Source organism: Caretta caretta, chromosome 1 (assembly GCF_965140235.1).
Source record: "Caretta caretta isolate rCarCar2 chromosome 1, rCarCar1.hap1, whole genome shotgun sequence".
Taxonomy (NCBI): domain Eukaryota; kingdom Metazoa; phylum Chordata; order Testudines; family Cheloniidae; genus Caretta; species Caretta caretta.
In genome coordinates, this window is record NC_134206.1 from 284,033,708 (window position 1) to 284,051,447 (window position 17,740).

The 17,740-nt window shown below is 45.8% G+C and overlaps 1 protein-coding gene and 1 long non-coding RNA gene across 8 annotated transcripts in view; one reads left to right on the forward strand and one right to left on the reverse strand.

The window, feature by feature from the left end:
* OSBPL8 (oxysterol binding protein like 8) overlaps positions 1-17,740 on the forward strand; it is a 194,263-nt gene that overhangs the window by 146,346 nt on the left and 30,177 nt on the right. For all 7 annotated transcript variants that reach the window (XM_048835708.2, XM_048835710.2, XM_048835709.2 and 4 more), the window contains 2 exons: positions 632-716; positions 3,933-4,104. In XM_048835708.2, coding sequence (XP_048691665.1) covers positions 632-716; positions 3,933-4,104 — 257 coding nt within the window. The remainder of the gene's footprint in view (positions 1-631; positions 717-3,932; positions 4,105-17,740) is intronic.
* LOC125630163 (uncharacterized) overlaps positions 1-17,740 on the reverse strand; it is a 44,818-nt gene that overhangs the window by 7,337 nt on the left and 19,741 nt on the right. The window lies entirely within an intron of this gene.

Below are 17,740 nucleotides of genomic sequence, written 5' to 3' on the forward strand. Positions count from 1 at the left end.
TTTTTGAGTTAATCGCATGAGTTAACTGCGATTAATTCTCAGCCCTAAGTTTAATTTGAGATTTGTATCTGGAGCTTTGCATCCTTTGCCATCGCTTCCTGTTTGGACACAGAGTGGCACCCTCTCCTGCTGATTCCGCTTGCAGAAGGCACTTGGAATCTACAGTGATGAGGGTCAAAGAGGTACCTAGGACAGATAGTATCCTTGCCACCTACTCATAAGTCTGTTTCTGTGAGGGGAGGAAGGTACCTCCATTATAACCTGATTTAGAGGAGGAGGCAAGGAAACAAGGTAAGAGAGCACGGGGTGCTGCTGACAGGCCAGGTCATAGAAGTTATTTGCCAAGTCAACTAAAGTCTCCAGATTAATTTTAAAAAATAAATTGGAATAAACTGAAGACCTTTCTCTTTAAAGTGTGGTTCTCAACTCAACCCCACTTTAAGATAAGTGTCTGAAGAGGAAAATCCCATGAAAGGAGGCAACTCCTCTACAGAACCATATCTTCATTAGTTGTTGCTGTGAGTGACAGTAGAGCTTCCTGCATTGTAATCAGCTTGTTACTACAGCAAACAAGCCATGAAACAGCTGATTCAAAATAATGTCTATGGATGTTGTATTCATATATTTCTAGGGTCCTAAAGGTGAAGCGGTTGGTTCTATAACTCAGCCATTACCTGGAAGTTATTTGATCATCCGAGCAGCTTCAGAATCAGATGGTAAGTAAATTTTCTTGTTTTGTTTTGATTTTTCATTTTTGAAGTGCTTGCTTATTAGAGATTCAAATTATTCCATTTCTCTTGTACAGTGTTACAGCATCATGTTTGCAGATCCGTAGTTCAGTTGAACATGCTTTTTTTTTAACCCAATATATTAGATAGCTATAATGCAAGCATTTTTATTTCATATCATGAAGTAACTTTGCAAAGTTTTAGTAGTTATAAATTTTGAGTCCCTTAAACTAAACGTTTGAGCCTACTTAAGAGACTAACAAACACAGCCTTGTAGAAGAGGTGTTAGTCCACATTAAATGCCAAATATCTTGAAAGATTCTAAATTAGAAAGAATTTCAAAAGACTGTTGTGTAACTTTGGTGAGTAGCTGCTATGCAACTGCACTAGTTAATTAACTTAGCACTGCAATATACATTTTATATAGCTCTTATTGTTGAGAGGATTATGGCCAACTGAAAATGTAGTAAATTTCAAGAAATGAGTGAAAAGTAATTTCAGGACCTAGTTGTCCTAAGTTCACTTTCAATTTATTTGGTTTTACAATCAATTTCTTATTTTTCAAAATTCTTTTTGCTCCCCTTTTGCTGTTGAAAGACCCCAGAAAATTGACCAAACATGGGAAATAGTAAAGATGGGTATACTTAAAGTAACGCAGTGGAAAAAAACAGTTTTGTCTGTGGTCTTTCAACTATAATCTTCGGTCTAGTCTATTAGAGTTCTTTGAGTGTATCAACAAAACAGGGACAGAAAACAGAGGAGGAATAAATGGTCAGTTTTCAAGATGGCAAAAAGTTAATGGTTGGATGCCCAAAGGTTCTGTTCTAGGACTGGTTGGTGTTTGATCCCTTTTGCAGAGCATTAGTAAATAGAAGTGGCAAATTTTGCATAAGACAGAATTATTTAAGTTAGCCAAATCTAGAGACGGCTGTAGGGAACAGCAGAGGGATCTAATAAAGTTAGGTGACGAAGCACAATAGCAGATAAAGGTCACTGTTGTGAATGGAGAAATGGTACGTTGGCAGGAGTAATTTGAACCAATCAAACATTAGCTGGGTTCTGAATTAATTAGTCAGGGGAAAAAAGTTCATGTTATTGTGGACCACTTAGTGAAAATGTTTCCTCAGTATAATTGTAAAGTTAAAATGTAAGTATGTATAAAGAATGGAATGTCTGAATTGGACATTTGCTGATGTTTCTTTGTAAGCAGATGCCTTTAAGAAAGTACTGAAGTTTTACATATTCGCAGTCAGGAACAAAAATATTGCGAACGGGGAAGGAGAATTTGGTACAGTTGACACCCCATACTTGAAAGTTGAGTGTATTGTGGTTTGATAGAACAGAGAAATACTAGAGAACAATAGAAATGCTGTCAAGATAGTAACATTTTCTAACTGCTTAAAGTGAATATTTGGTTAGGGGAGCAGGAGGATGATTGTCCTTCTGAATGAGGTGAAAGGTTGGAGATGAAGAGTGAGTGTCTGCATCCATTGGCAGGCCAAGAAGGGAGGTGGCAGTCTGTCTCTGTTAGGGAAAAGGCATATCTGCAGTGGCTTCTTCTGTTATAACTAAGTCTAAGATTTTGTCTTGGTTACTTTTAGTAAAAGTCACAGGCAATAAACAGAAATTCACAGAAGCCTGTGACCTGTCCATGATTCTTAATAAAAATAACTGTGACAAAATGGGGAATGGGGGGGTCCATCACCTGCTGAAACGGATCTTTACGGCCCACGGCTGGGCAGATTGTTACCGGTACCACTGAAAATTCAGATTCAATTTGCTCAATGCACAGCAATTTGTTTGAGAGAGAATCACACAAGCCATAAAAGGTTATGTAATACGTCTTCCTAATAAGCCTCAGTTCCCCAAGCATAAACCCTCAGTAACTATCTTGGCCCTACACAGTATCCTGACTGGCAAACAAAGCAGGTAGAGCTATCAGTCCTAGATACTCTTCTCTTCTCTTTTTTCTTTTCTTCTCTCTCCTCTTTTCTTCTCAAGTACTTGGTTACCCCGAGGTCCTCTGGTTCAAAAGTCCTATAAAAGTCCCTTGTAGCAGGGTGTTGGCTACCCTAAGACCCTCTGTCTTACAGCGTCGCAGACCTCTTCAGATGTTAATTGGAGAGCTAACTGACGAACTAACTCTGCATGTATGGTATTCTTAACATTTATACTCCTTGCTCTCAAAGCAGTCACATCCCAGGAATATGCCCTGTGGGCGTTCCATTACTGGTTTTTCTAATTAATATTTTAAAAGTGACTGCAAAACAGACAGAGACAAAAGATCAGTTAACATTTACCCTCTCATCAATCATTCACTTGAGCTCTTAGTGTGGTGCCATCCTAAAGGGTCATTTTGACCTTGGTCATTCAATACCAAGCTCACTTCTGCGTTTTCTTTACTTTTGTGAGCTGGCCATTAGGTGATATGACCAGAGTTCCTTGCTGAAACACACACAGATAGAGCCTCTGATTAACCATTCAAGTGCAAGTTCAGCGCATTCAGTAAATTTCCACACAAACAGTCTGATGCTAAGAGATCTCTGCTCCCAGAATCCTCTAGCCAATTCAAACATACCAAGCCATACCAAACTCATGTTCACCACATTCATTCATATCAATCACAGTAATTCACAATAATAATTTGGCACCATTCCAACATCACCCATCGCTGCTGTTGCTTGCGGTGGCTGGGAGCTCCAGAGTCCCCACCACCATCCCACAGAAGCTTGGAGCTCCGGGGCTGGTGGCTTGGACCTGCGGGGCCCCCCGTCGCAGCGTGGACCTGCAGGGTCCCCCGCCATGCCTTGGAGCTCTGGGGTTGGCAGCTGAGAGCTCTGGGGCCCCCATTGGCTGACAGCTCCGGACGCGGAGCTGAAGCAGATAATGTCAAATAGGTCTCCGGAAGTCATGGATTCCGTGACCTCTGTGACATAATCGTAGCCTTAGTTATAACGTTCTGGTCTAGACCTTTGTTGGTCCTACCCTGGAGTCCCTTTCACATCTAGATAGGGAGTAAGTTATTTTTATATTTTAGGTCTGGAATGATATTAAAATCAAAGTCACCTAAAGTGTGTGGAGTGAGTGTGCATTTATTATTCCAGTATGTGCCTTTCAAAGATAAGGTAAAAGGGGGGCCTAAATAGCTCATCATTGTGAAGTGAACAATATCAAATTCCATTACTAACAAGCATCTATCTTTAGGCAGGTGTTGGATGGATGCTTTGGAACTGGCTTTGAAATGTTCCGGTCTGCTTAAACGTACGATGATTAGAGAAGGTAAAGAGCATGACTTGAACTCTTCAGCAGAGAGCACACATGTTTCTCTCTATGGCTTATTGCGTGCGAACAACTTACACAGTGCAGAAAGTTATCCGTAAGTAATCAAGCCCTTAATTTTATTCTTATAAGAAAGTTACTAAAACTGGTGTAAAACTCTTAAATTGTTTAGGCAGATCTTTGAATTTGAAATGATAATTTCAAAGTGGAAACCTTCTTAAGATTAGAATTCCTTTTGCCTCCGAATGCCCCTTAAAGATCTGTAACTGTGTATTTTTTTTTAAACTTAACATTTAAACCCTGCAGATGTGGGTCATTTCCTTGGTGATCTTCAAGTAGCTCTGCATATTGTCACTTATGGGTACTGTGTCACCTTATGGTGCCATGTGGTAGAACCTTCTTCTAGCAGTATTAGCTAGAGCACTCTTGTGCCTCCCCCTCACCCCCCCCCCAACGTCACACCATGCCAAAGGCAAGGCTATATAGAGGGTGGAACACCCTCACCACCTCAGTTCCTTCCAACCACATGCCACAAACATATATGAACCTCTCCGGTCTCTTGAGAGCTGGGGTTTTTTTCTTAGATAGTTACTGTTAGGTGTTGATTTAGTCAGTGATTCATTTTCAGTTCCGTGATATGGTGGAAGTGAAGAAGCTGGGTTTTAAGAGGTGCATTTCCTGCCCAGCTATCTTCCAGGTGCACAAAAACCACGTGCAGTGCCTCAAGTGCTTGGGAGAAAGACGTTCACCTTTTAATTGTTTGATTTGTAGGACCTTTACTCCCAGAGCCCACAAGGACAGGGAGACTCAGCTGCAGCGCCTACTATGGAAAGAAGCTCTCAAGACCAGACCCTCTGGTTCTGAGCAATCCTCCAATCCAAGGTTGCAAAGGCCATTCTCTGCCTCTGTTGCTCCCCCCAACAAAGGACTGAAGGGTTCCAAGAGGCCGAATCCTGAATTGGGACCAGACCCAATCCTTGCGGTTTCCTCAGTTAAGACTTTGAGGTGACACATGGCCAAACTGGGGGCCACATGATCGGATACCACTGCCCAGTTCTGGAGGAGAGGCCGAGAAGTGATCCACCCTCACTGGTGCCATATTTTGTGCCTTACAGCTTTTTGATCCTGAAGGAACACATGTGGTGGCAGGACTAGGATCAGCTTCAAAGTCCACTTACAGATGTAGGAAGATTGAGTCCATTGGTGTGCCAGAACCAGGGTAGGTAGTGCCTTTGGTGCTGACAGTAATGGCACTGAAGAGAGAGGCATAAGGACAAAGTGGCCATAGTGAGTGGTTCTGGTTCCCAGCACAGGCATCAGAGCTGTCAGATCCATCTGATTCAGACCAGGGCACTCCCGGCTCTGAAACGCGGACTTTTGCGTCAGTAGCACGGGAGATGGACTTGCATGTAACACTAGATATGATATCGTCTCAATCTTCAGATCTGTAGTTTGGCTCTCATTTTGGCTCCCATTTTGGTTCCAGCTACATCCTCAGTTCCAGGGAGTTAAATCATTGTTTTAGCCTAGGTTCACCTTTTGATGCCACTGCACATGTCTGATCCAAGAGTGAAATGCAAGAGCTCTAAGAGGAGGTATGTTTCCTCAACTCCAAGATCATCATCTTTGCCCCTGTCAGGAAGAGGAGGCTAGAGGGCATCAAGGTCCCTTTCACAGATCCTCTTATGCTCCCTCCTCCTAGGACCCTACAGGATCTCCACAAAAAGCTGGCTCCTCAGATCTTCTGCCAGATCTATTGTTGTCCCTGGTTCACTCTATTCCAAATCTAGATTTTTATCAAGAAGGAGATAGAGGAAGAAAGCAGAGTTTTTACAAAATGTCTCTCTCGGGGTAGGGGGGGGGCTCATCTGAGGAATCAGGGCATTTTTGTTAATCCCTGTTTAGATGACTGGCTTCTGAAGGTTTCTATGAATGAAGATCTGTTAAATAATCTTCATGACCAATCTCTTTTCAGATTTTAGGGCTCTTTCTCCACCCAAAGTCAATCTTCTGCCCTTCACAAAGGATCCCTTTTATAGGCGCTATACTAGATTCCATCGAGGGGAGAGCTTTTCTGCCAGATTATAGATTTGTCAAAACAAGCCAGTATTTGTTAAAGATCCAGAGAGTAAAGTTCTTCATGGGTCTACTATGTGACTCTGTTTGCCTGTTTGAGAATGAGATCTGTCTGAGAATGAGATCTATGCGGCAGTAGATGCCTTCGTCTACAGACCAAATTGAGACAGACAGTCTTCAGTTGTTGATACCCATGCCTTAGATGATGATAGTGTCCCAAGATTGATGGTCAGTAAGAACAAATGTGCTCAGGGGTGTATGGGTCCAACCTGGATAGTGATTTCAGACATATCAACTAAGGGCTGAGGATATGGGGAGGGTGTATCTGAACCATTTGACAGTTCAAGGGCACTTGTCTTTTTAGCAGAGAATCCTGCACATTTGCATATTGAAATTAAGAACTGTTCTTCTGGCTCTCAGATTGTTCCATTATGCAGGTAGTGATGGACAGTACATCAGTGATGTATTACATCAACAAGGATCCTTTCTCCTGCGTGGAAAGGCAATAAATCTATGGGATTGGTGTATTCATCATGACATTAGTCTGTCTCTTTACATGTAGCAGGGAACAGCAGATCATCTTAGCCAATGATTCACAAATGGTCCGTGAAGGCTCACTTGGTTCAGACTGTATTCTCCAGCTGGAGTCAACCAGATGTGGAACTATTCACAACAAAAGTCAACCAAAATTGTTTCCTTTTTTGTTCCAGAGTGGGCAAGGACAGACCGTCCCAGTTGGATGCCTTCTTTCTCCACTGGGGGGAATGGCTTGATGTATGTTTTTTCGTGCTTCTCTGTTGATCGAGACAGTAGCGAGGACGATACTAATTGTGCCAGGTTGGCCATTTCAGCAGTTGTTTACCAATCTCCTTCCACCAAGTGGTGGAGTTTTTGTGTGTCTTCCTTGATCTCCACATCTACTGTCCTACCCGGAGGGCAGGAGCTTTCATCCGGACTCTTCACCTGATGGAGTGGGTGATTGGACTTTGACTCTGTCTGCTCCTGAGCAATCCATATTCTTCATCTGCAGGATATACTAGTTAATTGTAGAAAACAATCCACTAGAAACTGTTAATGTCTAATGTGATCCAGATTTGAGGCATGGCTGAAGGGAGATTCTATCTCCCCCGTATCAGCTTCTATATCTTGTGATCTGGAATACTGAAAGAATCATGGATTATCTAACTCACTGTTAAAAGTTGACTTGGCAGCCATCTCTGTATATCACAATCTAGTTGATAGTAGATCACTGTTTGTTCATTGTTTGATTAAAAGATTTATGAAAGGTTTATCAAATGTGTATCCCCATTGGGGATCCTGTCCCTTCTTGGGACTTCATTTTGGTGTTGGCCATGCTGGCAAAACCTTTCAAACCCTTGGCTTAGTGCTTTTTCTACTACTTATCTGTTAATACGGGTTTCATTATTGCCATCACAAGGAGAGTGAGTGAACTGAATGCCCTTATGGCTGATCCGCTTTTCACTTCTTTCCCTAAGGACAAGGTAGTTCTCAGACCTGATCTCAGATTCTTAACTAAGGTTCGCAAAAAGAAAAGGAGTACTTGTGGCACCTTAGAGACTAACCAATTTATTTGAGCATGAGCTTTCGTGAGCTACAGCTCACTTCATCAGATGTTTACCGTGGAAACTGCAGCAGACTTTATATACACACAGAAATCATGAAACAATACCTCCTCCCACCCCACTGTCCTGCTGGTAATAGCTTATCTAAAGTGATCAACAGGTGGGCCATTTCCAGCACAAATCCAGGTTTTCTCACCCTCCACCCCCCCACACAAATTCACTCTCCTGCTGGTGCTAGCCCATCCAAAGTGACAACTCTTTACATAATCAAGTCGGGCTATTTCCTGCATAGATCAAGGTTTTCTCACATCCCCCCCACCCCCATACACACACAAACTCACTCTCCTGCTGGTAATAGCTCATCTAAACTGACCATTCTCCAGGTTTAAATCCAAGTTAAACCAGAACATCTGGGGGGGGGGGGGGGGTAGGAAAAAACAAGAGGAAACAGGCTACCTTGCATAATGACTTAGCCACTCCCAGTCTCTATTTAAGCCTAAATTAATAGTATCCAATTTGCAAATGTGTGTATATAAAGTCTGCTGCAGTTTCCACGGTAAACATCTGATGAAGTGAGCTGTAGCTCACGAAAGCTCATGCTCAAATAAATTGGTTAGTCTCTAAGGTGCCACAAGTACTCCTTTTCTTTTTGCGAATACAGACTAACACGGCTGTTCCTCTGAAACTTAACTAAGGTTGTGTCTGATTTTCCACATTAATTTGCCAGTTCTTTTCCATAGGCTGCACTCTAAGAAAGGAGATGCTGTCCTACGTACTTTGGATGCCCAAAGGTCCCTCGCCCATTACTTGGACAAGACTAAAAGTTTTCATAAATCCTAGCTTGTTTGTGTCTTGTGCTAAAAAACAAATGGGGTATATGATTTCTTCCCAGACTGTTTCTCAGTGGATTACACAGTGTAGTGCTGAATGCTACATACTAGTAAAAATTCCAGTGCCCGCTGTGATTTGACCACATTTCACCAGAGCTGCGGCTTCTTCATTTGCCTATCTTAGGCAGATGCCAGTTGATGAAATTTGCAAATCTGCTAGCTGGACTTCAGTGCAGACTGTCACTAAGCACTATGCTCTGGATTTGTCAAAGCAGTGCTTCAGTCTCTATTCAAATAGGACTCTGTTGCTGCCTCCAGATTAGTTTCAGAACTGCTGATCAATCTATCCCATAGGTGGGGAATATGCAAAGCCACTTGAAGAAAATTGAGGTTACTTTTCAGTAACTGGAGTTCTTCGAGATGGCTCTGTATATTCACGCTTCCCACATGCCTTCCCCTCTGAATACTTATTTTTGTGTGTCTCTGGCTTTGCAGTGGGAGGAATTGAGGTGGTAAGGGTGCTCTGCTCCTATGTAGTCTTACCCTGGGTGCAGCGTGATAATGAGGGGTGGGGTGCAGGAGTGCTCTAGCTGGTATTGCTAGAAGATGGTTCTACTGCAAGGTACGACAAGGTGGCACAGCACAAGTAAGTGTGAATATGCAGAGGCATCCCGAAGAACTCCGGTTACAAGTAAGGAACCTTCATTTCCTTTGACCAAGTTTCTCATATCCATTGTTTTCTAGAAAACTTGCTTCATTTTCTCCAAAATGCACACAGTCCCGTGTTCAAAAATAGGCAGTAAATGTGGACTCCAATTGCTAAAGTATTGCAGTTTAATCCCTCTTGGAGCCTTCTCACAACCCTTTGGGTTGCTTCATCTGAAGGTCAAAAGTTTAATTCATCTGACATAAATTGCTAGATTTTGGCTTTTGTACTGTGGGTGGTAATTTGAACAATAGTATTATAAAGTCATTGATACACTTTGACCGACGCTCAACTTTTTCGGTGACCAGACTGATATATACCCTCATGTTCAAAACTGAATGATGCAGTACAAAAACTGAAATCTCACCGTTGGAGCCATCCACCCTTCTCTGTGCCAAAAACCAATAGAAATTTTGAGAAATCATGAGAAATTTTGCCTAAACTCAGTGTGCAATAACTTCCTAGACATGATTCAGGGCTGAAGATGCTTTGGGACAAAGATTCCAATAAGATGATATGATAAACTGGTTGGAAATATATTTCTTAAACAACCAGAATAGATCAGTGGTATTTCCAAACAGCAATGCTCCTATTTTTGAACATGGACAATCTTAAGTCTTCTACAGAATTCAAAGGAGGCCATGGACGGAGTCTGCTTCAAAAGAATTTAGGCCCAGATTTTTAAAGGTATTTAAGCATTGTTGCACTCAGTGTTGCAACACCTCACTGATTTTTGAAAGTGATTGAGGCCCAGGTTTTTAAAAGGTATTTGTGGGATTTAGGCACCTAAGTACCTAAACCCCTTTTGAAAATGAGGCTTAGGTTCCTAAGTCAGTTAAGAGATTGCAATGCTGAACATAACAAGGCCTAAATACCTTCAAAAATCTGGGCATTACTGTAAAATTTATTTTTGAATTATTTTTCTCTGATTTTTTTCGTCATATATCTGGTTGATAGGGGATACACATACAAAGCTGGGAGAACTCTGAGCACTGGAACCCTAATATATGTGTGTTTTGTGAGTATACAGTAGGCACGCCCAGAACACATACATTGGAGAAGGACACTTGAGCAAGATTGCTCTCAACTGTGACTGCACTTTATTTCTGTTGTCCAGAATGTCATCTCACTTCTGGAATCTTCATTTCTAAGTGTAAACTTTATTGTAGCTACTTAAGCAGTCAAAAAGCTTATATTGACAACCAAGAATACATCCATTATCAATCAGTGTTAACTCCTTCCTGGAGTTAGTCCAAAAATATTGCCTTTTGAGATCTCTCTTTGGTTTCTCATCTTCTTGCTTGCTTCCTTTTCTATGTGCCATGTTTTTAAAATGTATTTTAGTCTTTTAATCTTGTAACACGTGCATAAATTCCTTCCTCAAAAGTGTATCCTGTAGAATTTTGGCACACAAGTACTCTTTATTTGTATATGCTTGTCTTTTGACAACAATTTTCTATTTTTTAAATATTTGTTTCCAGTTCAGAGCATTAAAACTGTAATGCTCTAATCTGCTGATCCAAAATAAACACATTGAAGACTCATTTAAGCACATTTCTAACATCTTCCTCTTAGGGCCTTTTGGCTCCTGCTCAGTGTGATGTCCCAGCATGCACTCTGCTAGTGACATCACACCCAGAATAGAAGGATATTAGTAACCAAAGCCTGTTTCAAGTTTGAGTTTGGTTTCCAAGTAATCTTCAGTGGTTGGTGTAATGTCTATCAGAATGGATGCTGGCGTGCTGTGACACACTGAGAGGAAGCAGTGATAACAGAAGGGTATTCGTTTTCACCTAAATAACAAGGTAAGTTAGAAATGTATTCAAACTCCCCTTTTCTCCAAGTCCATGTGGTACATGCCAATAATCCCCGTTTTGGGTAGAACTCCTATCTGCAGATACAGGAATAAAATCTCAGTTTTATGACTTCTTCCCCTACATGATGGTTGCGTTCATATTTACAGCAGAGAGAGTTTCTCTGCTAAGTGAACGAGCTTTTGCATAATTGATACTTTTTTGTTCAGAGAATCTTCACCTGATGCTTTTATTTTCTGACAGGATTTGTTTACTAGCATGTGCTTGTATCAGGTTTTTTGCCCTTGGGCATTTCCAGACTTTCCAGTGTTCGAATTTCTTTAAGTTTAACCTTAACCCTGTATTTCTTAGTTTTCTGTTACTTGTTTTTTTTTGTTTAACTACAATATTCTTGTAAGGTTTTTAACCCTTAAGTTACTGATGTGCTTTCAACCCTACTCTGGCTTAATGAAGATTTTTGTCTGGGCATTTCCTCAAGGTTTTAAAACTTTGAAATATTTCACATGCATAGGGACCCTAGACTAAGTGAGCTGAGGGCCCTGCAGGGCACTGGGAACCAAGGAACTCTGTGGAGCTTAAGACCTGCAAGTGACCCTGGATTGTCAACTTCTCCATACACCCCTGTCTTCCTAACTCCACAAGTGGCACGTGGTAATGGTGTTTATGGAAATCATGGCTTCTTCAAGTGCTTGCTCATCTAGATTCCATTCTAGGTGTGCATGTGCCCACTCACACAGCTGTTGGAGATTTTTGCCTTACCAGTATCCGTAGGGTTGGCTGTGGCGCCCCCTTGAGTGCTGCGCGCCCATGCGTTGGTATATTAGGCACTGATGGCCCTATGCCTTCTCTGTGACTTCTTATCGCCCAGGGTGATTAGTCAGAGCTCCTTTCCTTGGATAGCAAGGGCTAGCGGTTTCGTCCCTTCTGACTTCAAAGCTTAGGGACCTGTAAATAGTTTGTTTCTAGTAGTTAGTGTTAAGTAGTTGTTAAGTGTAGTTAGAAGTTAGAGTCCCAGTGGGGACATTGCCCCAGGTGGGGCATGCCCTGCGCGGATTGTAACAGGCCTATGTCTGTAAGTTATGCCCATAGCAGCTGCCTTAAGTATTTGGGAGAATCACATGTGAAGGACAAGTGTCGTATTTGTAAAAATTTTCGACTCAGGACTCCGAAGGAGAGAGATATTCACTTGCAGGCTCTCCTTATGGAGGCTGCTCTTCATCTGGTTTCTGAGCTGTCCCGCCAAGACTCGACAAGTACCTTGGCCTCGGTGCACAGTGCACCCCCGGCACCAGACTCCACCCGGCACCACTCCCTGTTGCCGGTGCCCAAAAAGAAAACAAGGAAGCACAGCTCCCCAGCACTGGGAAAGAAGGGCCATAGATCATTGGGGAAAGGACCCAGGCCACCTGGCCACTCTGGAGCCACTTGTATGTGCCTCCCCGGTTGGGGCCCTTAGCCTCTTGAAGGGTCCACCACTGACTCCCGGAAGCAGTAAGAGACCCAAACTCCTGATGGCATCAATGCCTTCCCAGAAGTTCCCCCAGTGCCAAGAGAACAGAGGCCTCTGCCTGTGCTGCTGGCACTGCACGTGTCGCAAGAAACAGCAGAGGCTCCCTTCAAGAGCAAGCCAGCTGCTAAGACCCCTTGAGGGGCAGTGGAGTGCCACCGATTCTCTTGAGATAAGGCAGTGCTCCACCTCCACGCCGCAGATCTCCAGACTTGCAGCCCAGTTCCTCTGGGGCTTACCTCAGGCACCACAATTGCGGTCCCCGGTGTCTCGATGCAGATAGCCTAGGGGAAGACACTGGTCTCCGTACCACCGGCACCGTTTGCCTTCCCACCGGTCGTCCTCTCAGCGCAGATCTCGGTGGCCTGTCCCGTGGGAGCGCTTCTCGTCTTGACTATGGTCCCCCCGGCACCAGTCCCCTTGATACCAGCGCCGATCCTCTCACTCCGGGCACCAGTCTCCAGCAGTGATGGTCAGTGGCCAGATGTAGGCATCAACGGCCACACCATGGTCACCAGAAGGGGATTCCTCTGGCACGGAAGGGCAGTTCAGCCCCTCACCCAGACTCCACCGGCACAACTGGGCATGTGAGGCTGTGTGGACATAAACTGGCCACGGTGGCGCCATCCATCAGCCTTATTGGAGCTTGTGGAGCATGCCGGTCATGACAATGACTCCTTTGCACTGCTCATCTGCCGCTGCCTCAGTGCAACAGTTGGCGGTACCGATGGCACCAGGCTTGGTGCATGGGTCGTACTCAGAGGCTGGGGTAGAGGACACTGCACCCACCCCTAAACCTCTCTCCCCGCATTGGGGATGATGCCCCAGGATTTCCGCTGGTGGTACAATCGTCATCTTCATCCTAGGACAAGGTGGTCGCAGGACCCTCGAGGGCCAGCCCACTGAACAACTTTAAAGAACACCAGGCCCTGCTTCGATAGGCGACTGAGAACTTGGGCCTAGAGGTGGAGGAGATGGCTGAGCAGGCAGACACCTTGTTTAACGTCTCTCAGCCTCTACCCCTGCCCGTGTTGCACTACCAGTGCATGACTGAGTCCTCAACATTTCCAAGGCCTTCTGGCAAACCCCGTCGTCCAGCCCTCCCACCTCCAAAAGGGCCAAAAAGAAGTACTTTGTCCCAGCCAAAGGGTTTGAGTACCTTTATATCCACCCACCTCTGTGCTCGTTGGTTGTCTTTGGAGCCAACGAAAAAGACAAGAGGCCAAGAGACTGGACCTGTTGGGGAGGAAAATTTATTTGACTGCCAGCCTGCAATTCCAGGTGGCGAACCATCAGGTCTTGTTGAGCAGATACAGTTGTAACTTATGGGACTCCCTCCATAAATTCAAGGAGCCCCTTCTGTGGGGTTTGGCCCAAGAATTCGGCACCCTGGTAGAGGACGGCACCGTAGTGGTTAGGTGCTCCTTCCAAATGCCATGGCTCCTCTGCACTTGTTCCCGACACCTGCCCTTGATGAGCCAATCACTGAGATACGGGAAGACCTGGACTCAACGCCTCAGGTAAGTGGCCACTAATACCATATATTTTATGAATACCCTTGGGGACTCGGCAGCTAGGGTGGTCATGGTGGTTATGAGGTGCAGCTCCTGGCTTCAGACCTCCGGCCTCTCCCAAGAGATGCAGACTTCGATCCAGGACCTCCAATTGGATGGGATTGGTCTCTTTTCAGAACAGATGGATGCAAGGCTGCATGGAATAAAGAACGCTCGGGCCACCCTTCGCTTGCTGGGCATGCGTACACAGTAGTCTGCACAGAAGCAGTTCTAGCCGCCCCTGCCACCAAGGCCTTGGCAGCCTTGTGAGGGGTCTGCAAGGAGAAGGGATGAGTTTCAGTTGCCGCCACCCTTCCTCCTCCTACTCACCTGCGCAGTCCAGCTTGGCAAAGCATCCCGGGGGCCAGAATCACTCCTTTTGATCGTGCACTTGAGAGCGATGCCCCAGTCAGCTCCCAGGATCCACGCCATTCTTTACTTGACCGTCTTTATCCCTATTGTTCGGCCTGGTCGCGGGTCACCTCGGATCGCTGGGTGTTACAGATACTGTCACAAGGCTACAGCCTGACGTTTTCGTCCGCCCCTCCCTCTCACCTCCCCTCTTTCCCATCCCTCTTCAGGGACCCTGCTCACGAGCAACTCCTCACTGAAGAGATTGAGAACCTCCTGCACCTGGGGATGGTGGAGGAGCTCCCTCGGGACATGAAAGGAAAAGGGTTCCACTCCCACGACTTCCTAATCCCGAAAGCAAAAAGGGGGCCTCAGACCCATTCTGGATTGCAACACCTCAACACATCTCTCAAGAAGTTGAAGTTTTGCATGGTCTCCCTGGACTCCATTATTCTGTCCCTGGATCTGGGAGACTGGTATGCCACTCTTGACTTGAAGGATGCTTATTTCCATATTCCAAGGTCACAGACGTTTCCTCCATTTCATAGTGGGCGGACACTATTTCCAATTCACAGTGCTGCCCTCTGGCCTCTCATCGGCCCCAAGGGTATTCACAAAATATATGGTATTAGTGGCTACTTACCTGAGGCGTTGAGGAGTCCAGGTCTTCCGTATCTCAGTGATTGGCTCATCAAGGCAGGTCTCGGGAACAAGTGCAGAGGAGCCTCGATTTGGTGCGTTCCACCTGCCACGACCTGGGCCTATTAATAAATTAGAAAAAATCCACCTTAAGGCCGGTCCAACAAATAGAATTCATTGGGGCGGTTCATGACTCCACGTGAGCCAGAACCTTCCTTCCGGAGGCATGTTTTCAGGCCACGTCAGACCTGATCTCCCATGTGAAGAACCACCTGCTCACCACTACTCACGCTTACCTGCGGTTGTTGGGCCAAATGGCCACATGTACATACATGGTCAGGCATGCCTGGCTCCATCTCTGGCCTCTGCAAGTGTGGCTGGCGTAGGTCTACATCCCCAACAGGCATGACCTAGACCAGGTAGTCAGGGTGCCCGATCACATCCGGTCATCCCTAGATTAGTGGTCAGACCCCAGGTCGGTGTTGGAGGGAGTGCCCTTCAGGGCCCCAGCCTGATTGCTGCCCCTGGTCTCTGATGCTTCGGACCTGGGCTGGAGAGCCCACCTGGGTGAGCTCAGCACGCAAAGCCGCTGTGGGATGATCTGGCCCTCCATGTCAATGTCAGGAAGCTGAAAGCAGTTCACCTGGCCTGCCAGGCTTTCTCGCCCAAGCTGAGGGGCAAGGTGGTGCAGGTCCTGACGGACAATGCGGCCGCGATGTATTACATCAACAGGCAGGACAGAGCCTGATCATCAGCCTTTTGCCAAGAAGCTCTCCACTTTTGGGACTTCTGCGTGCAGCAAGCCATTCTTCTGATTAGCCGCACGTCTACCCAGGACCGGGAACGTATTAGCAAATCACCTCATCAGGACCTTCTTGTCTCACCAAGAGTGGTTGCTCCATCCAGAGCTGGGGGACTCCCCAGGTGGTCTTGTTCACATCCCATCAGAACAGGCAATGCCACATGCTCTGTTCAATCTAGAGGATGGACAGGGGCTCCCTGTCAGACACTTTTTTGCTCCCCTGGTCAGGGGCCCTGATGTACACCTTCCCGCCAGTGCCATTGATCCACAGAGTCCTTGTGAAGATCAAACAGGACAGGGTGAAGATTATCCTGATAGACCCCATGTGGCCTCAACAGCACTGGTTCGGCATGCTGCTGGATCTTTCGGTAGCTGCCCCGACCTGCTGTCCCAGAACCACGGTAGTCTTCTGCACCCGAAACTGGCGGCATTGCACTTGACAGCTTGGCTCCTGCATGGCTGAATGCAGAAGAACGGGAATGCTCGGCCTGGGTTCAACAGGTCCTGTTCAGTAGCCGAAAGCCCTCCACCAGAGTGACTTACCTGGCCAAATGGAAAAGGTTCACATGCTGGGCCTCCAAACAACGTATTTGGACTGAGCAGGCCTCGCTGCAGGTGATCCTGGATTATCTTTTGCACCTCAAACTCCAGGGATTGTCCCTGTCATCGATCAGGGTCCACCTGGTTGCTATTTCAGCTTTCCACCCACCGCTCCAAGGCTGGTCGTCGGTCTTAGGTCACGACATGACAGCCCGGTTCTTGAAATGTCTGGAATGTCTCTACCCGCATGTCCAGGATCCTGTCCTTTCCTAGGACCTGAATCTCATGCTGTCAAGACTCATTGGGCCTCCCTTCAAGCCTCTGGGTTCCTGCTCTCTTCTTCTTCTCTTCTGGAAAGTTTCATTCTTGGTTGCGGTAACGTCTGCCTGCAGGGTGTCTGAGATCAGGATGCTTACTTCAGAACTGCCCTATACAGTATTCTACAAGGATAAGACCAGCTGTGGCCGCATTCAGCATTCCTGCCCAAGGTAGTTTCCCAGTTTCGTACCAGCCAGGACATATACTTACCTGTCTTCTTCCTGAAGCCTCATAAATCAGAATAGGAACACAGGTTGCACACCCTGAATGTCAGGAGGATGCTGGCCTTCTACATCAACAGGACAAGCCGTTTCGCAAGTCAACGCAGCTGTTCGTTGTGGTGGCAGACAGGATGAAAGGTTGCTCAGTGTCTGCTCAAAGGATTTTGTCCTGGATCACGGCTTGCATCCACTACTGCTACGAGCTGGCAAAAGTGCCTTCACCGGCGATCGTGACAGCACACTCGACTAGAGTGCAAGCGTCATCAAGGGCCTTCCTGGTACAAGGGCCTATCCAAGAGATCTGTGGAGCTGCTACCTGGTCATCTGTCCACACATTCTCGTCTCATTATGCACTTACCCAGCAAGCTCAAGACGACGCTGGCTTTGGCAGAGCAGTGTGGCGACTTGCACATCCATGAACTCCTAGCCCACCTCCATGGACACTGCTTGTGAGTCACCTAGAATGGAATCAACCTGAGAAAGCACTCGAAGAAAAAACAGTTACCTCCCTTTCATAACTGTTGTTCTTCGAGATGCGTTGCTCATGTTGTCCATTCCATTACCTGCCCTCCTGCCCCTCTGTCGGAGTTGCCTGCAAGAAGGAACTGAGAGGCCGTAGGGCTGACAGTGTCTAATATACCAACGCATGAGCACAGCACTCAAGGGGGCGCCACAGCCGACCCTACAGGCTACTAAGGCAAAAATTTCCAATCGTGCACGTGGGCGCGCACATGCACACCTACAGTGGAATGGATGTGACCAACACATCTTGAAGAACAACAGTTACGGAAGG